Here is a 24,015-nt window from a genome sequence, read left to right as displayed (position 1 = left end):
TCACGTTATGAGGAACTAGAGTCTACAAAGTGGTCCTTCGAACCGGATATATAGTGAATTAGTGGTGAAAAACGAACAATCGCAGTGAAATAAGAATAATTTTGAGAGATTATAGACGTCACGCATCGAACATTCTAGAACAAAATAAATGAAGAAGGAACAAGAGTGAAAAAACAAAATACGAACAATGATGAAAAAAATACTAAAAATACGAGAAATAAACGATGAATGAATAATATTTACGAGGTTTCAGTGCATAAATACAATAAATAACCATATCGAGTACCGCGAGAACAATAATTGAGTGATTTTCGTAAAAATAGTCGGCGCTTCGGTGTAAACATTGGTGTAAACAATGGACATAAAACTGTGAAAATACATCGAGATTCGTAATAATTTTGAAGAAAACGTGTAAAAACGAGCAAAGCTACGAACATTTAGTGTTTTTCAAGCCAAAAGAGTGAAGATTCAAGATATTTCGTAAGATTTTACTACATAACCTACAAAATGGATACTTACGTGTCGGAACAAGAAATTACTTACGAATTAATAAGAAAGATCGGGATAAACTTAAAGAAGCAAGGAAAATCACGTATTACGAAAGGCTATGTACAAGCTAGAATTGATACATTGAACGAGTATTGGCAGAAATTTCAAACAAACCATTTCCAAATCTTGAAATATGCAACTACGGCTCAGAAAAAGGAGCATAATTACTTCACAACCGACTTGTACTCCAATGGAGAAGAAGAGTATTTTGTGATTAAAGGAGAGTTATCGGATACTATCGAGCTATTCAACAAATCCGAAACTTTGAGTGAGCAACCGCAATCACAACCGCAATACAAGTCAACGTCGGAAGTAAACAAGCATTCTACGCAAGAGGTGAAGCTTCCAAAAGTGATCCTGCCCCAATTCTCTGGAGATTATCAAGAATGGACGTCATTTAGAGACCTGTACACGTCGCTCGTTCATAATAAAACATCGCTGAGCAAGGTACAAAAACTTCATTACCTGAAATCAAGTGTCACCGGTGAAGCTGAACAATTATTGAAGCATCTGCAAATAACCGAGAAAAACTATGATGTTGCATGGGAAACTTTAGACAAGAGGTACAACAACAAACGCATGATAGTAAATACCATCTTGAATAGATTTATGAATCAAAAGAAAGTGTACAACGGCACATCTAGATCTATCAGAGAGCTACTCGATACTACCCAAGAATGCCTGAACAGCCTTAAAAACAACGACGTAAAGATTAACGAGTGGGATACTATCGTGATTCACATTATACTCAACAAATTGGATGACGAGACGCGCAAACAGTGGGAAGAGGAGATAAAAGCGCTACCTGTACAAGAGTTGCCGAAACTAGAGAAGTTTACAACCTTCTTAGAGACACGTTTCAGAGTGTTAGAAATGGTTCCATCTACAACCTATTCGAAGGACAGAGAGAGAGCTATCGTGAGACAGAGATCCTTTCTAACAAGCCCCGCTACAACTACAATACAGTGTTCCTACTGCAAACAAAACCACTTCACCTATCTATGCAAAGAATTTGCAAACCTAGATGTCAACAACAGAGTTCAACATGTCCAAAAGGAAAGACTTTGCTTTAACTGCATGTCATCAAAACATAATGTGAAAAATTGTAAATCCAGAGTATCTTGTCATCATTGCCAAAAAAGACATCATTCTTTACTTCATTTTGAAAACCAACCAACTGAGAAGAGAGAAAATCCAATACAATCTACATCGAGAGAAACCGCTACAAATTTGAGAGAAGAGACTACTACAAAACCTTCAGATACGCCAAAAATAAGAAACTACCTTATCACTCAGAGTCATACTGCGCTCATGGCTACCGCACTAGTAAACATTAAGACTGGCCATGGTATACAAGTTCTACGAGCACTCATTGATCCCTGTTCACAAGAATCATTTATAAGTGAAGCAACTGTCAAACAATTACAGCTGCGAAGAAAACCAGCTGATGGATTAGTTACCGGAGTGGGTCATATGTCAACAAGAATCAAGTCCGCTACAGATATAGAAGTTTACTCAAGGTTCAATGACAACTTCAAAGTCAACTGCACAGCCTACATTGTTCAAGATGTCACCGACATTATGCCTGAAGTCCCAATCAGTCCACAGAAATGGAGTCATCTGCAATACTTGTCACTTGCAGACCCAACTTACCATACACCAAGCAACATTGATCTACTACTTGGAGTTCACATCTACACAGACATTTTGATGAACGGAGTGATTAAAGGAGAACCAGGTACTCCCATAGCACAACAAACTCGCTTGGGATACATCCTGTCAGGAGGTCAGTTGAACAACAACCACATGAGAGAGTTCAAAAGCATGCATCTGAACATAACATTAGAGAAGATGGTAGAAAAATTTTGGGAGACAGAGAGATTAGAGTCAGAGGAAAACGACACTCTCACCCCACAAGAACTTCGAGCTGAGAACATTTATCAAGATACAGTAGCAAGAGATACAAACGGAAGATACATCGTATCACTTCCATTCAAGTGTGACAAACCTACTTTACCAGAGAATTCTAGAGAAATCGCACTGAGAAGATTCATGAGCACTGAGAGAAGATTAGAAGCAAACACAAAATTGAGAGAATCCTACAATGAGGTCATGAGAGAGTACATAATGTTACAACATATGGAATTAGTTGAACGAGATGAACCTATGAGAGAGCCAGACAGAAGAGTATACCTGTCACATCATCCTGTGATCCGTGAAGACAGAGACACTACTAAGCTTCGGGTAGTTTATGACGCTTCATGCAGAGGAGCCAACGGAGTAAGCCTCAACTCAGAACTGCTAATTGGTCCGTCACTTCTGGGAGATCTTCGAGACATTCTTATGAGATGGAGAACGCATAAAGTCTGCTTTGTCGCCGATGTCATCAAAATGTACCGGCAGATCCTTGTAAGAAGAGAAGACACAGACTTTCAGAGAATACTTTGGAGATTCAGCCCTGATGAAGACATAAGAGAGTATAGAATGCTAACTGTAACCTTCGGAACAGCATGTGCACCATTCTTAGCAATCAAAACCCTGAGACAGATAGCAATCGATGAGGCAAACACAGAAGATTATGCACAAGCTCGAGAAATCATCAACCATTCTTTCTACATGGATGATGTACTGTCAGGGGGAAATACAATAGAAACCGCAGTAGAGGCTAAACGTCAACTGACAGAAGTACTAAGAAGAGGAGGCTTCGAGTTACAAAAATGGTCTTCAAACAGCAAAGAATTCATAAACACAGTAGAACCAGAGAAGAGAGCGAAGAATTCTGAGATAGACATCAACAAAAAAGAGACAATCAAAACATTAGGAATCACTTGGAACTCAAACGAAGATACCCTCTTAGTAACAAACAAAATCAACACTTTATCTGAGCAGCGAGTAACAAAGAGAAACGTCTTAACAGTCATCGCTTCCCTGTTTGATCCAATGGGTTGGCTAGCACCATCTGTAGCCATGGCGAAAATATTTCTACAGAAGACCTGGTCAAGAGAATTATCATGGGACACAGAGTTACCTGAAGACTTGAAGACAGAGTGGAAGACTTTCTGCAGAGGCATAGAGCACCTGTCAGACGTGAAGCTTGAGAGATGGATCGGAACGACCAACAACAGCGAGTTAGTAGAACTGCATGGCTTTGCTGATGCATCAATGTCAGCCTACGCAGCAGTAGTCTACAGCAAAGTAATCCAACCAGACGGAGAAGTCAAAATATCACTCATCATGGCAAAAACAAAAATCTCACCGTTGAAAAAACAACTCACTTTGCCCCGTCTTGAACTGAGTGCAGCACTGCTACTGAGCCAACTACTGAAACACGTCGCTACAGCTATGAGAATCGAGCACAACCATACATACGCTTATTCAGATTCAAAAGTAACCTTAGCCTGGATTCTCGGAGACCCGCTGAAGTGGACAACATTTGTGAAAAACCGAGTCATTGCAATCAACAACAACATAGATACAACATGGTCGTACGTGAACACAAAAGAAAACCCTGCAGATCCAGCATCGAGAGGAGTCACACCTGAGAAATTAAAAGAACATACACTATGGTTTCAAGGCCCAACATTTTTACATCAAAGAGAATGGAGAAGAGAACACTATGAAGTAGAAGATACAGATCTAGAAACAAGAAAATCTATCAAATGCGCAACTACTACCTTGTCAGAGAAGACTCAGAAGACAGAAGATTTCATACTTACAATTTCAAAGAGATATTCATCATTGAGAAAACTCATCTCAGTCATAGCCTACTGTAGAAGATGGCTTATCTTAAAAAACAAACATGTAAAAGAAAACTTACCTCAATATGTAACTCATGATGAGCGAGAAGAAGCACTTACAACATGTATCAAGCTTTCTCAACAACTAGAATTTCCACAAGAAATCGAAGCTCTAAGAAATCACACAACATTGAAGAAAAGAAGTCGTTTACTGTCATTTACGCCTTTTCTCGATGACAAACAAATCCTGAGAGTTGGAGGAAGATTGAAACATGCAGATTTAGAGTTCCTGAGCAAACATCCAATTATCCTGTCCAAGAACAACGTACTGATACCACTTTTACTTAACGACGCACACAAGAAGACGTTGCATGGAGGCCCTCAACTGATGACTACATATCTTAGAGGAAGATACTGGCTGATTGACGCAGGAAACACTATAAAAACATACGTGAGAAATTGCTTTCCTTGTGCTAAACAAAAAGCAAAGACAGTAACTCAACTGATGGGTGACTTACCTGAGATACGAGTGAAGCCGTCAAGAGCGTTCCTTACAACTGGTGTAGATTTCGCAGGTCCAGTAAACGTGCGCATGAGCCCTGGACGAGGAACAAAGACTTTCAAAGCATATATAAGCATCTTCATCTGCATGGTAACTAAAGCAATACATATAGAATGTGTGAGCAACATGTCTATGGAAGCGTTCATGGCAGCATTTAGAAGATTTACATCACGAAGAGGATTCGTCAAGGAGATGTGGAGTGACCACGGGACTAACTTCATTTCCTCGAGCAAAGAAATACTGGAGACTTGGAGACTTGGCAAGTCAACAATCCCTGTTGAACTAGCAGCCCTACTAGATACAGAAGGCACCAAGTGGAAGTTCATCCCTCCTGGATCACCAAACCATGGCGGATTGTGGGAGGCCGGAGTCAAGAGTATCAAGTTTCATCTTAAGAGAACTCTCGGAGACGCTACACCTACCTTCGAAGAATTTACAACTCTTTTGAACCAGGTCGAGGCTTGTCTGAACTCAAGACCTTTATCACCACTGAGCGATCATCCTGATGACCTAGAGCCGCTGACACCAGCACATTTTCTTGTTGGAGAACCGTTAGTCACCATCCCGGAGAGAGATTTAACACAACATAAGACAAATTCATTATCAAGATGGCAAAACATTCAGAAAATGCTACAAATATTTTGGAGAAAATGGCAAACTGAATTTCTAACAAGATTACAAGAGAGACCGAAGTGGAAAATCAGAAAACAAGAGTTTAACGTCGGAGACCTCATACTAATTAAGGATCATAGATTACCTCCTAGTAAATGGCTACTAGGTAGAGTTGTACAGAAACACCCTGGACAAGACAACGTGACACGAGTCTACGAAGTCCGCACAGCAACTGGAGTGCTAACCCGCTCGATTTCGAAGCTCTGTCCACTACCAGATGTGAGAAGAAAGGATTCTGCTATTCTTTAGGCGGGAGTATGTTGCGGCAAGCAAGAAAGCATACTCAATTTCATGGTAGATGGCGCTGCGCTGCACACATCGCGCGCTACGGGTTTCCTGCGACCTATATAAGCGCGGCCATTGTCAAGCTTTTTATTTTTGCAATATCCTTCAAAGAAATAACATGTCATGTATACGCGTCTAATTTATTAATAATATAATTGTGTTGCAAATCGGCGTTTCAATTCTTATTTCACGTTATGAGGAACTAGAGTCTACAGCGGTACTGTCATAGTAAATTTTGTAACCCCAGTAAATTCACTGCCATCTGTCGACACACTTTAAAACTAAAAATGAAGATTTATAAAAATACGATAAAATGTATTTAAATATGGATAAATGATTTTTTGTATTTGCATTAATTATTTTTATGATTTTGACCCATGTTCTTTCACTGATATGCGTTAAAATTGTTAAATAACAAACGAAACCGTCAACGCCATCTATACGACGGTAGGCCAAAGCTAGTAGCGCCCTCTGAACGAGAATCACATTTTCGTGATTTTCGAGCCACGTTTTTTCCTTAGACTGTATCCATCTATTACTGAGTTATATCTATCTTTGCTACTAACCTTAACACAAAAAAACGATTTAATAAAAATACTTGTATTTTCAGCGTGTAAGTATATATTTCTCTAAGTTATTATTTTTCTAAGTTTTTTTTAACTAATTCTTACTTTTTTTACTTTTTATTATACAAAATGAACACTTAAATTATTAGTCTTATATTGACCGGGATATAGACCGTGATTACCTTTTGTATTATTTGTGAGCTCCCGATATTTCGAAGCAGTTAAGTGTGAATGCGACCGTTGGTATCGTTGAAAGTGAACGCAGCCGACGCGCAAGAATGAGGGTAGACAGAGCGCTGTCTACACAACTTTGACACCCACCCGCTATCTTCAGTCACCCGTGAACATGATGCATGTAACTGCGTCGAAATATCGGGAGCTCACAAATAATACAAAAGGTAATCACGGTCTATATCCCGGTCAATATAAGTCTAGTTAAACTAACCGTGAATCATTCAAAACTTAAATTATTTTTCAGACGATAGAATGAAACAACATGAAATGGGTACGTAGCGTATTAATGTGATCAGACCTTGTAAGTTATAAGACGTACAGCTTCCCTTAATTTTTTTTTTGCCTATCTTAAGTTATAACTAATAAATTATCGGTCCACCCATCACCAGGTGTATTCCTATTTGTTCCCGCCGGGCACAGATGGGAATAGGCGCTTCAAATAAATCATTCCCATTTCTCATCTGTTCCCGCCTCATGTATAATCATAATTATTATTCAGAACAAATATCATGCGTGTATGCTAATTGTAATCAAACAATGTTTTATTTCAATATCTTAGACTATGGGGAACGTCTGTCAAGTAAGTAAATTATTTTTTTAAAGAATTTACTTACCTACTAGTATCGTATTTAATCGTATTACTTTTATAAAAATTAAAAAAATCGCCCGCTCGCAGATGTCTAATTCAAAATTATTTATCTCTGCGTATTCATTTTTCACCCAAAAAAATATGTACGTACCAATCGTAAACATTGCCAACATTGCCTACCATGTCAAACATTGCCTAGTTAGCTAAAAAACTAATAATGGCGGAATGGCGACCATTTTATTTGTAGGAATTAAATATAAACAGTTCTTAAGTAGAGAACCTATGTAGACAATGAAGGCAATGTTGGGCTGTTAGCCATATTAGGCAATGGTGGGCATCGTGGGCAAATTTGAGCATTTTTGACTTTTTATCACTAAATGTACAACTTGGTCGGAACGTGTTTAACGTTTACTACTTAAGTATTTAAACATTCACTGTTATTTACTTCTACTACTTTACTACTACTTTAAAACTAGTGTCCACGCCAATTCCTGGGATTAGTTGTCAATGCCGGGACAATGCGAGGAAGAGGATGACTATTCTTTATTTCTAATTGTTTTTTTTTGCTTTTTAGGTATGGAAGATAGTCCTACAGTACTACGAGACGAACTTGATCGTAAAATACTTTAATTTTTATTATTTATTCGTTACATTAATGAATTATCCTAGATAGACAGAGATGACATATTATTCAACTATTTCACCCTGTCATAATTCTGACACTTCTTTCGCTACCAAAGAGTTGAAAGATAGACAGTTAGGGCAGCTTAAGGCGAAACTAAGTCTTGATGACAAGCTGCATAGTAGGTAACTTGACCGTGACGTCGACGTTTAATATCTGGGTTTCATATATCGGCGGCCGATCGTAAGATCAGGCAGATCGTAAAGTTTCTGTGTAATTGTTCACAGTCACATTAAACCAATAGATAGGTAGATTAGGTTCGCTAATGTCTAGTAATCTTCGTAGACTCAGGGAACGAGACCAAGATTTTCGCGTAACACGATATGCCTAGGAATTTCACGATCTGCCTGATCTGACGACCGGTGGCCGACACATATAAACTGTGGCTAATAATTTTGACAGTTCTAAAAAATACATGACTTGACACGTCAGTCAAACAATTCAAACATACTATTCTTATGAATTGTGTGACAGAATACTTTCTTTTTTGATATCTACCCTCCCCGCAGGGAAAAACACAGGCAAATTCCTGCGCGAGCAGAGCCGCGGGGACAGTTAGTAATTTATATTTTATTTTATGAACTAATAGTGCGTGGTGGCGGTGGTGGTGGTGCGTGGGGTTTTGCCACGCCGTGGCAAAAAAATTGTAAGCCCTTCATACTATTTGACAGAGACATCACCGCATCATGCACATAGTCACAATAGACAGGTCTGCGAATGGATTGGATTGGGTATTGGTTATTTTATAATTTTATAAACGGAAAAGTTTATAAGATGGTGAAGGAAGCAATATAGTGGTATAATTATTGCATAATTAATATGTTATTAATGGTGTAGTAAGCGAACAACTCGCGAACGCGAAGCGAAGCAGCGTGGCCCGGCGCGGCGGGCCTACGGCGTTCGCAACGAGATCGCCCACTTAGGACACTTCTATAGGTATCAAAGGATTGATTCACCCCGCGCCGCATCCCTTCGCTTCGCGTTTGCGTATTGTTCGCCTACGTAGTACGCTGCGTAAAGCGTGCGGGGACTCCCCGCAGGTGGTTTAACGACTAGCGAAACTTATAAATTGATAGTTCGGTCGATATACAGCATGCGAGTGACTCCCTGCAGGCGGTAAGGCTGAAACTCATAATGGCATGCGTTTTGGAAATCTTCCGCACCCCGCACGCGGCCCTATCGACCAATGAAACTAAGCCATAATCAAATTATCTTTGTTATAGTAGGTTCTGGAAAACCTGAGCGGCTTATTGGCCAGGTCGCAACTGCTCCGCAACTGCTGAATCAAAAGAAATCCCATACCCTGTCTACTAAATGTACCACCAATCAGCCCATTCCCCGTAAGAAATCCATACTATATTAATATTATAAAAACCATACGAATGTAGCTCTGTCTGTCCGGTGTATATAATACTTAGTGCAGTAGATATCACTTAGCATACAGTGAGGCAAAACCAGCATATGTTTCGCACACATTTACACTCATGGACAAATTTAGAGGAACGCAAAAGAGATTACTTTAGGTGCTGTAATCAAGCAAGTAAACGAAAGAATCTTTAATGAAAATAGAAAATAGTATCTACCTATTTAATACGTTCAACATTTTTTCACTGTATTTTTCAGTGGACTTAAATAACGTTCCAAGTAAGTTTTCATGGTGTTATAAATTTCGTTCCGTTTTCATAGTTTCATAAATTTCTTTTTTAAATTATTGCTTTTTAGACACGGGTGGTGAAATATCCTTTGTAAAAAGTGTAATACATATGTAAACTGTAAAGCACTACAGAACTGTTTGTGTTTGAACTATTTTAGAATCCGACGATGAAGCCACTTCGAATCCTTTGGAAGAAGATGATACCCCTGACATTGGTGATCAAGACAAAGGCCCGGTACCGGATGTTGGCAATGATGGTGATGTTACTGACGCTAACAGTAAGTTATTCAATAATATGTATGATTTAAACTCTGATGATGTTGCCACTTCTCCCGTGGAAGAAGATGGTACCCCTGACATTGGTGATCAAGACAAAGGCCCGGTACCGGATGTTGGCAATGATGGTGATGTTACTGATGCTAACAGTAAGTTATTCAATAATATGTATGATTTAAACTCTGATGTTGCCACTTGTCCCATGAAAGAAGATGTTACCCCTGACATCGGTGGCAATCAAAACGATTGGTTAAGATTACAAGAACTGACAGTCAAATTTGAATAAATGGGTATTAGAAAATAGTGTCGTTTTAAAAACGAACGATGCAAAACTAAAGCGACTGTTCCTTTAATAACGATTATAATTTTACCTATATTTTTTCTAGAAAAGCCCTAAAATTTTGCATGTTTTTCAGTCAATCCATTTTTACCTACATTAATATCACATATCACAACGAAATAATAATTCGCTAATTTACACAAGCGAGCAGAAACACCATAATAACAAACAATCTTGTTAGAGTTAGACCAAGATAACTTTGCCGCGATTTTTATAGCCCAAACTGTGCGTTATTTTTAACGTCAAACTTCTATGAAATTATGACGTACAACACTTGAAACACAGTCTGTGCCATCAAAATCGCTGTAGCGTTATCTTTTATCTTGGTCTAACTCAGTGGTGGGCAAACTTTCTTCACAAGGGGCCAATACGTGAAGAAATTTAAGAGGACCCAGGTAGCATTTATACGTCATTATGACGTCCGTTACGTCATTATAACGTATAAATGACGTCATTATGACGTCGCTGACGTCATTTTGCAACCTGGGGAGGGCCAGATTTACAGCAAGAATGCATTTTTATTATATCGCTGGTCATATACACATTTTTTCCGGCCGTCATGGCCGGCGGCGGGCAGATAAAATCCTTTCGCGCGCCGGATTTGGCCCGCGGGTCGTACTTTGCCCACCACTGGTCTAACTCTACTGAAATATGATCGTTTCCAGGCTTTTCAGATGAAAACAAAGTAGACGCAGGCGGTGACGTCGGTGACAGTGTAAACCAAGATCCAGCTAAAGACGACGATTATGACGCCACAGTGTCCACTAAGAAGTACTTCGCCCCCAAAGGGTCCTACTTCCCCGAGCATTATTTAGATGATGCGCGTAAATAATTAAAAATATTTTGTTTTATTTTATTACGAGCGTTTATATTTTGTTCCTAAACTACTTGTTATCAGAACAGCTAAAAAAACACAAAAATCGAAATAAAATACATACCATCTAAAAATTTGGGCCCCGAGGACTACTTATTCTGTGCTCGAGATTCCAATTCTGCGGAAGGGTTCCCAATAAGATTGGCTTTGGTGGATGCGCGAAAATTAAAATAGGTCATTTGTTTTATTTTAATTTACCCACAATTTCACAACTTTGCTCATTTTTCAACCAACTTTGCCCTTGAGGCCCGTCTTTTACTAACTATGTTAATAAAAGAGGGAAGGGTAGTCTATCTCGCCGCGAGATACTGTCGTGCCAATCATCAGCTAGCCCGGCTGGAATTATTTTCACAACTTTGCCCACCCTTCCCAACTTTCTCAAATTAAAAAAGGTAGTACTTACATCATGCGACGGCGGAGGGTTCGGTTGCTGGGGTGGGGGCACGTACGCGGGCCCGCGCGATGGGGGTGGAGGCCTGAAGGGGCCAGGAGCCTGAAATAAATAAAATTATAATTATATTATTAATTATGACTACATGTCACAATTAATATATTTCATATTTCATATTTATTTATTGCATCCATGGTACACAGGTGTTACATATATAATAGTTTCACATGGGCCCTGGTAGGGCAAGGCAATTATCTTAAATCTAAAGATTAATTTATATATGTACAATATATTTGACAGTGTCTTATTTAACTTTTAATAATTTCATAGTTGTATTATATAATATATGTATAGTTATTTCTAAAGTCAATAACTGATTTTATTTTACCAAAATTTATAACCGACGTCATAATTACGTAATTATAGCGTCATAATGACGTCGCTGACATCATAATGACGTATAAATGCTGTTATGGGTGGCTCGGAGCGTCCTGTACATTTAGGTACAGTGGCGTTTTTGCACTTTGTTGTGCATTTAAATTGTTACAAAGTTAGCTAAATATGTTCAATATACATCTTGCGAAAATTTTCTACAGTAAAATACATACATTTTTTTCGGGACTACTTTTGATTATTTATCCCGCCCAGAATGAGAAACTCCTCAAATCAGTTTTATCCAAATCAGAAGTACAAACATAAGTATCATGAAATAAAACTAGGAAAATGCTACGCTAGGATTATACTTAATAGGAAGTCCCAACCTACTTACTACCTTGTAATGTAACATTTTATTAATGTAATAAAATATTTTCATTTTTTTTTTCATACGCGTATACTGAATTCGCGATATAATCCGTTTTCATAGTTTTATTTCATGAGTAACTATCGCGGTAACCGAAGACAATATTACAAACATATCTGTTAGGTTAGGACAAATCGGAATTGTAAACTTTAACCATGTCCATGGTAATCACGCAATAGTCTTACATTTGTTTAACAATCCACGATAACGTTAATATTCCCATAATAACATAACAATTAAAATAACTGGCCTCCTACACACTTATAATAAACAATAAACAGCCTTGAACCCCGAAATACTGTAAGGACGAGTTGAACTGCATTAACTGAGGCTTAAATTCACTTTTACTTTTGACTTAAGTGAAGCTTGGTTATACATTTTAACCGTAAAATTTAAATTGGCAGATGATGACAATAAAAAAACAATAAAATTGATTTAACGGACGATCTTTTACATTAAAGTCGCTAGCGACAGTAGCAGTAAAGCTACACCAACTAAAGTAAATAGAATTAAGTTTCCATATTGTACGCCTCTCTGAGGCAGGACATGAAGACCATTGTACATTAGAATAACATCTCTGTAACTCATGACCAACAATAAATATTTTGATTGATTGATTGATTGATTAAATGAACCAAGATTATGCCCATTGGCTAATGGAGCATTTTCTGGTAAACAAAAATATACTACATATATGTACATAAGCATCTTGTTTTCTCTTAAAACAATTTTAACCAAAGGCAGAGTGATGGCAGGTGGACCAAAATGTTGACGGATTGGTGGCCGCTTTCGGATGAAAGAAGCGCCTGGCGTCCGTTGGCTCGTTGGGTGGATGACGTTCGAAAAATCGCGGGGAATTTTTGGATGAGACTAGCCCAGGACGGGGATAAGTGGCGTACACGAAGAGAGGCCTATGCTCAGCAGTGGGCGACTGAAGGCTTGGATGATGATGCTTGCAAAGTTTTATGAACAAAGAGCATTAATCTTTACATTACAGCAATGATTAAACTATGGTTACTTAAAGCACCCGGCCTAGCGCAGCGTCCGTGAAAACGAATCTGTAATAGCATAGTTACCTTACCTTATAACAGTTGTTTAACGTTATTTAGATGCCGTGCAATTCAGTCTATACTTACGGTAAAGGTTAACACTATAAAGATCGTCGAGGACGTCAGTTATTTGTGTGGTTCTCATGAAAAGGGACATTAGTACGGTAGATAGATAGATATATTTATTTCTTAAAAAAAGGCACAGTATTTTACAAAAAGGGATAAAACAAAGGCTTTCACTAAAAGATAGAGTAAAAGGTAGAGTTTACAAACACTTTGTACGAGATGATCAAATCGACCGATTTGACCAGAAAACAAATAAACTGAAATAAATGTCATATACGAAGGAAAAAATGACCGAAGCCTCCAGTGTCCAGAGCTGGAATCGAACCAGCGTCCCCCGTTTACCGGACAGGTGCCTGAACCGCTCGGTTATCCGGTCACGGTGGCATGGGTCGAAATTTCCAAGTATATGACAATTTCCCGAAGGCTTGTGAAGCTAGCACAAAAGTTAAAGTTACAGTTATTTTATAGTTAAATAGTAGTGTGTCTACTTGAAAAAAAAAAACACAAATTAAAATATGTTCATAGAAAATAATTTAATTTGTTCTTAGAGTAGAAAATAAATAGGCGTCAATCTCCAATTTAATCACCAATTTTAAATCTATGGTGACATTTGAGCGCTCTAAATTAAAAAAATGCCCCTAGCGCGAATAGTAGCGTCACAAATTGATATTCTTGCATCCGCACCTCCATTTTATCAGTAATATCGGTCATAATCGGCGGTCGAAATCGGTCGAAATTGTCGTTTGCGTACGCACCACCTCATTTAATAGGACAATTTAATCAGATTGGCAAAAAATTGTTCTCGTCTGGACTGGCTTTTTGAGGAGTGTAAATATGGAGTGTTTTAATGAATTAATTAATTTATTAAGTTATCTATTTTTAATGATGTTTGTAATTAAGTTATGCATGTATATAATATGGACTACTTGTCTAAAATAAGTGATACAATACAATACACCTTTTGTACCATATTTCATGCAAAATAAAGTTATTTTCTTTCTTTTCTTTCTTACAAATATATTTTTGGAATGTTGGCTTGTAAATATGTTTATGAACTCGACTGCGTTGCATTTATATTGAAGCATTGTTAATAATGACATAAATGCCGGCTGTGTTAAGGAGCCTTTTCTTGAGGAACGATGCATGCAAAGTTTGAAGCCTAGCATGAGGTATTTGAACTGTCTAAGTGCATAATAGTGCATATACAATTAGTATACGTCAATCGTTCGTTATTGAAGTTTAAGCTAGTTAAGCATAATGAGAGTTATAAATATAAGTGCGGAATACATAAAATCAAAAGTCAATTGTTTGACACGGTATACCTACACTTATTGCTCATAATCGACTACCATGTTGCAAGTTGCAATGGCATATCTACACTAAAGGCGACCATTATTAGGAATTATAAACACGGGGGCTAAAAAATAAGTGCATTCCCGTTGCCAGGGAGGTTTTGGGATTATACTGAGCAACTTTTACTATGGGACCAACCACGAAATCGCGAAAAAAATTTACCCTCCCATAGAAAATGGACTAGCCAAAATGTATGACACAGCCAAATTTTCTTTCGCGATTTCGGGGTTTGTCCCATAATAAAAGTGGCTCAGTATAATCCCAAAACCTCTCTGGCAACGGAAATGCACTTATTTTTTAGCCACAGTAACTGTTTGGTTGTCAATCACGGTTTTTCAAACCAGGCAATGTTGGCATGGCAGGCAATGTTGACCAAGTTTCTATCTTACCTTGTTTCCATTGTTGTCGGTAGGGAAGGGTACGCTCGGGGGTTCGTAGTTGTACCCCTTTTGTGGGGGGAGGTATTCGTTGGCCGCCCTCGCGAGGGTCACCACGGCGCAGGCCACTATGCAGGTGAAGAGGGTCTGGAAAGAGGTCTAGGATGAGTATGAGTTGTTTTTTATACAAGTTATAGCCCCATAACCTTGCTCTGTTCTGTAATAACTTAGGTACAATATGATAGTTGATAGTGATACCCATAATTAACACTACCATCAGTTTTGCTCAACGGTTTACGCGTAAATCACAGCGTAAAGCGTTTTTGTGCGCGTGAGATATTCGTCGACGCGCCGCCGCCGACGCGCATCTGCATACAATAACTGTACCGACAGCAAATCTAAGGAATTTCTGTCATAAGTATAATTTTAATATATAGGTCATATAAACAAAGAGTTGTTCGAAAAGTGGAATCTTGAGCTTTGCGAACCCTCGGTCCAGTACGGCTACCATCAGTTTAGCACTTATATGCGAGTACGAGCGGGATGCATAGACAGTAAATTACGTTCTCGATGGTGTTTATGTCAGTGCCAAACCGATGGTAGCCGTACTGGTCCAAAAAACTAGTTTTCTGGCCATAACTTTTGTGTTAATTAGTTTAAAATTAAAAACTCTGACCAATTTTTAGAGACGTCAAAGACGAACCCAAATATGTAGATTTCGTATATGTAAGATCTTTCACAGCAATCGAGATACGAAAAAAGTGTTTTTTAGACAATGTTAAAAAGATCATAAAAAAATAACTATTCATTTCTTTCTAAATCCGGTAGATAAAAATGGAGATAAAATATTCAAGCCGTTTATCTTATAATTCTATCTGTAGTGCAAATAGAGGAGATACGATTTAAAACTTGTCAAAAATCGGTGAAAACCTCGGGTAGCTCCTTAATTTTAAGTTGACATCCAAGTGTCATGAAATAAAACTATGAAAACGGATTATATCGCGTATATTGAATTTATAATACATCCCGACGTTTCGAACCATTTACAGGTCATAGTTTTATTTCATGAGTAACTATCGCGGTAACCGAAGACAATATTATCCAAGTGGCACTTAAAGCCTGAAGGAATATGATCACGCGCCATGTTGCGGAATTTTACTGAAACTAATTTTTTCATACTATACTGAACTGTCACCCTATACATGAGAATGAACAGCGCCCTCTTGCCAATGATCATATGTTACTGGTCAGGCTTTACGGTATATAGATACACTTTTAAAAGCGCGTCGTTTCTGCTGTCGCTCCGTTGCACATGCAACAATGCATCGATAGTGCAAGGCCGAACCTCTCGCCGAAGTCAGCGATCAATGTTAGTGTTTGGAGACACTTGCAACTGTCTACTGTCTAGAATAACAACATTATAAGAGTCGGAGTTGAACCAAGCTAACTCTGCATGGCCTTTGCGATGACAAAGTGTGACTAAGCAATCATTAGTGTCAAATTTCTATGAAAATACTCGTATGACTTGATGCGCTCCGCTGGATACGGGTGGCGCAAGACCGGTCATTGTGGCACTCTCTGGGGGAGGCCTATGTCCAGCAGTGGACGTTCTCTGGCTGATATAATGATGATGATGATGACTTGATGACACTTCATCACTTATGTTAAAATCAATGCAAAGTAAGCTTAGAACAACTCTGGGGGTCCTAGACTACAAATTTTTATAAAAACACCGATGGAAATTTAAATAACCTTTGGAAATAATCACGTTACTTATTCCGATGCGATTTTAATTTTTGATTAATGTTTGTCGATTTATCGATGGCAGACGATCGCCTGATGTTAAGCAATTCCGGTTGCCCATGGACACCTGCAACACCACAGGGTTGCCAATGCGTTGCCGGCCTTTAAGATGGGGGTACGCTCTTTTCTTGAAGGTCTGATGGTCCGGAAATTTCTCAGGCGACAGTTTATTCCACGGTTTAGCTGTGCGAGGCAGTTTTGAGGCAAATTTTGACAATCAGAATTACCGCATAATGTACGGAGCCGTACCTACAGAACCATCTGCATCAGCTGTCAAATTTGAAGCAAAAATTAGTCCTGTTAGTCTTTCTACAATATAATTGATTACATATTAGCACGGCCAACATGATAAACAATTAGATGAAAAAAGTGGTCAAAATATAGAGTGAATAGGTATTGTCTTAAAGAAAGGTGATATCGAATGAGTGAAATTTGCAATATGAGAATTTACGAATGCCTTTTGGATTCACAAGCGCTCCAATTATTTTGGTCCTGTTTTTTACACGACCAAAATGTTTGTTGTAGCCAATTGTCTGTTATATTTTTACAAATAAACCAATAAGTTATTAAAAAATGCTCGCGTACAACAACAAAATAAGCTTATTAACTGAATAATACATCCTTTTAAGTCTGGAGGTTTTAAAGGCTTTTTCCGGTCTCTATTGCTACGTTAAGAATTTGTCTCAAACGTCTTTAGCTGTACAAAAAAATAATCTAGTCTTTACACAGAATGGATTTAGACGTTTAATTTTTTGAAAGTTAACTAAAAGTGTAACATAACAAACACAATAACCAAAAGTCGCTTGTCAATGGAGCATAGGCAGAGAAAATCATACTGTTTTTTTTTTTTTACCGAAAAGAGAAATGAGTATACTTTTTCTATTCTACTGTTAAACGCGCTAAGCACTGAGCGGACAGCCGTGCGTGCCCGGAGTCGCGGATATCATTGTTATTAAATTCCTAATTTTTAGTAATTTTTAACAAAAAAAGTAATCGCATTTTTAGAAGCCATTTTCATATTTTTAGCTTATACATTTTATGCAAAATCGTCACAAATTTTTCATGGTGCGCTTTTTTTCTATTCGTGATTTTTTTCTATCTCGCGAAAGTTTTATCAGATTTCTAATTAATGAAGTTACTAGAGAAATACTTACCTCAAAACACTATTCATAGTTTTGGCTGCATTATGATCTAAAAAGCGCGACAATTTTTCAAAAACTGCTGGTTTAACCCACGGCTCCTTAATGACAAAGGTTGCCATAGATTCGTCATCAGTCGGCATCTTTTTATTCTCAGTAATCTTATTAGTATCTGTGGAATGCGCATGAGCATCTTTGAATCAGACATAAATTATAGTCCGCAATAAAAAACAAAAGTCGTGTCTTCCACACAACCATAGACAATTTAATTAAAGTTTACGCAACTCGCAGCACTTCCTAGATTAAATCTTAATTTTATCTGACGGCTGAATAGCTGTGGTCTGGGACGTTTCATTATCTTTTTGATAATGTAGAATAGTCTTCATTATTTTTGTAATAATACGTTTGTGTAACTTAAACCATAAGTATTTAGTATTGGTATTTAGTCCATTACTCTGTACTAACTTAATGTCTGTATTTGTTATAAAATAATGTCTGTAAGGCAAAAAATAGAATTTAGCAGATGTATGTATACGTGGGTTGATGAGATACATACGTATACCTATTTGCAAATATTCCATAGTGGCAGTAAAAATAAAAGGCCTTACTACTACGTACTTACCACTACCCACTTACCCTTCTAACAAAACTGGTGAAATGACTTTTGGCGAACAGTAGGAAAAGTTTTTTTATATCATCATCATTATTTCAATCCATTTCTTACCTAAAACTACAAGATTAGATCATCTATAATTTCTGTATTGAAACATATTAATATCTAAACAATGATAACTTATGTGATTTTGCTATCGAAATCATGATAATAGTAACTTGTAAGGCACACCTTCGACGCGTCGTGACCGCCGATTTAGCTTTAAGGTTAGGTTGGAATCGTAGCATTTACTAGACCAACTATGTGCCCTTAGGCTTGTAGCTGATAACAAAAAAGATAGAAGAACGTGAAAACCGTGGGTTCGGGGTTGAGGTAACGAAAAGTATGGTTGTGAATTCATTACAGCTTCATTTTTACAGAAAATTGTGGTTAACTCCTCAAAGCGCTGCGACACTACCATTGTCACTTCTTATCTCCTTTTTTTATCATTCCCTTCATAGGTCTTTTTTTAATTGTAAGAACAGCAGAAAAGTGTTAGTGAGTCCAAAAAGCATTCGAAAATGTGTATCTGTTTATTGTCATTATAAATATAAATTTCTGTAATTTTCAATTGTATTGTATTGTATTCATTTAATTCAAGCAACATGGCTCATAAAAGCTTTGAAACATAAAGATCTATTAAAATTAAAATACAAACTTAAAAATTAAAATATGTATTACTAAAATATTAACTAAGTTACTGGAAACATGTCAAAAATAAAAGAATAAAAATTAACTAATAAATAAAACATGATTCACGTAGAATTTCAGATAAACTAACTTTAAATCGAATTAATAAATCAATATGTAGCAATATATAACACGGTTGAGTCAGGTGGAAATAAACGGTAGACTGCTTGTATGCCGACCTTTGCTTGTGAAAAATATTTTCTTCGTTTTATAATACCTATGACAATAGATGGCATGATAGATTCAAATATCATGATTGCAAATAATTATCTCAAGCTTAATCTATTCAATTGACTTAAAAGTTCAATATGACAATTAAAACATGTCACCTTTTAGTATTGTTCATACAGATATAGTTCACTCTGCACTTTGAATTTCGAAATAGGAACACGAACGCAAGACAAAATAACCATTCACTCAAAATCACATTATCTATAAATTGTTAAAGTAAACTTTATGATGATATGATTAAGGTTTGTATTAGCTTGAGTTTTGTAATGGACTTAATGCATTGTAGTTCTAAAAGTGTAATGTAAGTCTAGAGTCACGCTTGCGAAGCTAGAGTGGATGTAACGCAGGGAGGCGCGCGCCACGATTTGGTTGAGAAAAAGTTAGTTGGCTAAGTTTACTATGTTTATTGAGAAATTTAATTACTTTTTTAAACTATTTTTATTCTTGATGATGATGATATTAAACTGCATGACAATTATAACGTTATTCAGCACTAAGTAATGTTGACAGAGACATTTGTTTATTTTCCTGTAGGTATGTCCCGTGACCATGAATGCTGGCAAAGGGCTCAAAATTTCGAGAAGATTGACATGACATAATGTAATCCTATTACACAAATAATTATTTATGAAAATGATTGTTCAGTGATCGATAATGTTCCTAGTTCCTACAAGGAATATATAAACGGCTTAAGAAAACCAGTAATAATACATTTACACCATTCGTAATAAATTCACAATTCATTAAATCATATACCATACGAACCAACAAAATTATAGACCACAGATAAACCTATGTATTATCGCACAAAACACATGACATTTGCATTGAAATTATATGAAAGGTCATAACTTTACATAATAGATCTTTAAACACCACAATTATGGGCGCGAGGTGGCAAGTTGGCGAGTCGCGCAGTATTAAATTACAGTCTAATACTTCTTGCAATAATATTGTTTTGTTAAACAAATAATGTAACTGAGATACATATAATGGCTATAATTAAAAATAACATCTTGCAACAGTTATAGTGTTATCCATATTTGTGTGGACTGTTAAATAAAACCATAGAAAAAATACGTAGTAAATCATTCATTCATTCATTCAAAAATCATAGGAAATTAAGGAATTATGGTACCGAAAAATTTCGATCCCCATACAAAAACATAAGAAGTTACCGAAATTTTGGAAACTGCGACAACACATCATTAACCATACATGAGGAGAGAAATGGCATTATATTGATGCTCAGAAAATCAGACACATTCCCAAAATGGCAAGGTCATTGGGGCATGGGATCCCCTTAAGCGACTTATCATGATAAAAAAAACACATATTTCATAAAATACGCAAATAATTGTTGTACTCGTGTCGTCGAGAGAATAACCTACTTCTCATAAACAAGATGTCAATACAATTTATATAACAAAACAAAATTTCCAAAAGCGTTGTATGACCACAGATAATGTAAACGTTATGACACATTGTGGTGTTGCCAGTTCCCATCCCACATTAAAAAACAATGGACCTAATTGGGCCAGTGTTGCAGTATTTCGAAACGGCGGCGTTGCGTTAGTATTGTTTTTTGATTAAATGATATTTATATATTGTTTTCGATCGTGTAGGTGTTCTGTTGTTTTTCGGTGCATAAAGTTAAATTAGTTTCAATCAATCCATCAATATTTTTATTTGATGTTGTTTAATTGTACATAGGTGTTACAATTAATTACAGATTTCCTCTGAAATTATATAAATTTACTCTGGCTGCGTTCTTACACATTTTCTTAGTGGGCACAAAATAAATAAATACATATTCTATTATATAACAATTTTGGGGTGTAAAATGGTTTTTAATAGGTTGGCAACGTGTATAAAACACTCCAAAAGTTGCAGGCGTCCAAAGGCTATGGCTATGCGGTGATCGCTCAGCTTACCATCAGGCGGGCTGAATGCTTGTTTTCCACCGACGTGGTATAAAAATATGCAAAATTCTCATAAAAGCTGCATAAAACCATCTTTTAGTTCGCACAATAAATCAATGTCAAATGCAGTTAGCTTATTACGTATAGCAATTTTCATGTAACAACCATTTGCTGTGATGATGATAAAGCTGATTATTATTGACCGGTAATATTACTATTTGGCTTGGCATCGACTTCAAACATATTAGTTGGTAACGCATAATTTTATTTTATCCTTTATGAAGTCGGTTTTATTTTTTTGTACAAAGTTTTTATATCTCTAATCTATTTCATGTTTTTTAAACTATAGCAAAGTAATTTTAAGACGAGTAAAGAACACAATTTTGTCCTTAACTTTTGTGATAGTTTGATTGTTTGGCAACCTATTTAGCACACATACCTGCAGTAGGGGACCACCTATGTTTGCACTCCTTTATACGAGTATTTTATATTTAAGATGCCCTTAAAATCTTCCGAATATCTTTAAACGACCATACCAAATAAAGAAGGTAGATTTTGATAGCCTATTGCGAAATCTGTACCTATAAAGCTTGAGATGGTCTTATGCACTCGGTTTGAATGTATATTATCTCATATTCTACTGTTTTAGCTGAAACAAGGTTACCTACATTGAATGGGGAAATTTTTTGTTATAAAAAACCTTGTATTTACTAAATGTCAATTTTACTTGAGACATTTATAGTTTTTCATAAATTTTAATATGTAACATTATGGTCCATAGCTTTTCAAATATCGATATATTTGATATTCCTTTTTGTTTTTTTTAGCCTTTTCGTGTCTATTTGAAAAATTACATCCTAAATTTTATCCTAAACCTAAATTTCACCCGCCCGGCCCGCCAACAAGGTGTTAGGTGGTGTTAGCGTAGTTAGATGTAATCCAAAATAGGAAATAAGAGTTTTTAATACTACGTCGGTGGCAAACAAGCATACGGCCCGCCTGATGGTAAGCAGTGTCCGTAGCCTATGGACGCCTGCAACTCCAGAGGTGTTACATGCGCGTCCCCGACCCTGACACCCCGCACCCTCGTTGAGCTCTGGCAGCCTTACTCACCGGCAGGAACACAACACTATGAGTAGGGTAGTGTAGTGTTTCTTAAGATTGCGGGTCACTTCTGGATAAGATTGGCTCAGGACCGGGATAAATGGCGTACTCGAAGAGCCTCTATGCTTAGTGTTGCAGAATAGAGTTTATATAGGCAACATTTAAGAAAACTACTGGTTACCATAGCAATGTGTCAACATTCTTCTTGGACAAAATATAAAAGCATTCGTTTGTACTTTCGCAGTTTTAATTCAGTAAATTTACTTATTTGGACTCCAAGGCAAAAGTATATACTTTAACACTTAGCAGTGGGCGATAAAAGGCTGATATTAATAACAGTAAAACGCACTAGGTCTTGAGAAAACGATTTATTTTGACTGGATACACTACAATGCTTCAGACCGACGCTACCCGTTTTTCGATGGAAGCCATCTTGACAGCTCGCTTCGATGACAGCCGCGCTGTCAGTTAGGGCACGTTCAGAACCCCGCTTACAATATGATGATGATAATGAGAGTGTTTTGCATAATACTATTACTTATTCTGTTATTTTACTTTACGTCCGAAAAGTTAAAGTATGTAATTTCATTTGCTATCTAAGTAAGTAAGTAATCATTTATTGTCAGAAATTCGCGATAGCCATTTAAATACAATAAAATGTTGACAGATATCTTCATTCAGTGTTTCTTAGTTTCACGGTCTATTATAGCATTAGTCTTGGTTCATTACGATATGTATAAATGGATAGTTTGTCTGTTTATTGTTGGTTTATAGTGAGTATTTAGTAATTTTCATATTGCAGTATTATATCGGAAGATTTTTTGTTGTTACTGCAACAAATTGTTTTATTGTTTATTTATTGACCAACTAAGATATAACCAGTAAAACTCCAAATAATAAGTATAGGACAAACTTATATTTATTATCAGTTACAATAATAAACATTTCAATCAAACAACGTATGTCCGCCCGCTCTCAACTACCCAAGATGCTCTCGTTTTCATTTTCCCGCCTACTAACTTTTTTAACTTTTTAACTTTTTTTTTTTAATTTCTAGTTTCCCGCCATGGGCAACGATCCGCCAATTTTCGAACCTTAGCCAACGCTGATATTTGTTCTCAATTGTCGAGTCGTTCAAACATTATCAAATATTTTAAATAAATTGCATATTATGACACACATACATGAAACTGAACCAACATAAATGTAATAACAATTTTGGAACAAGTAGGTACACTAAAATACAACATGTAAGTTATAGGTTACACGTTTGGTATAGGTATGTAGGTACATATATTATTCAATTTGGTTTTATTTTACCTAAATAATAGCATCAAACTCAAAAAATATTGAATTTAACCAATTTTCAGCCATTTTGTTACTCTTGAGTGTATTATAATTATTATAAATATTATA

At 36.8% G+C, this 24,015-nt stretch overlaps 1 protein-coding gene across 1 annotated transcript in view; it reads right to left on the bottom strand.

Annotated features, from left to right (window-relative positions):
* Positions 1-24,015, bottom strand: part of LOC134751899 (cuticle protein 7-like) — a 63,025-nt gene that overhangs the window by 13,026 nt on the left and 25,984 nt on the right. The window contains exons 3-4 of the mRNA XM_063687450.1: positions 15,071-15,205; positions 11,424-11,513 (exon numbers count right to left, since the gene is read on the bottom strand). Of these exons, the coding sequence (XP_063543520.1) occupies positions 11,424-11,513; positions 15,071-15,205 (225 nt within the window). The remainder of the gene's footprint in view (positions 1-11,423; positions 11,514-15,070; positions 15,206-24,015) is intronic.

Source organism: Cydia strobilella, chromosome 23 (genome assembly GCF_947568885.1).
Source record: "Cydia strobilella chromosome 23, ilCydStro3.1, whole genome shotgun sequence".
Lineage (NCBI taxonomy): Eukaryota > Metazoa > Arthropoda > Insecta > Lepidoptera > Tortricidae > Cydia > Cydia strobilella.
This window is presented reverse-complemented; position numbering and strand designations above follow the sequence as displayed.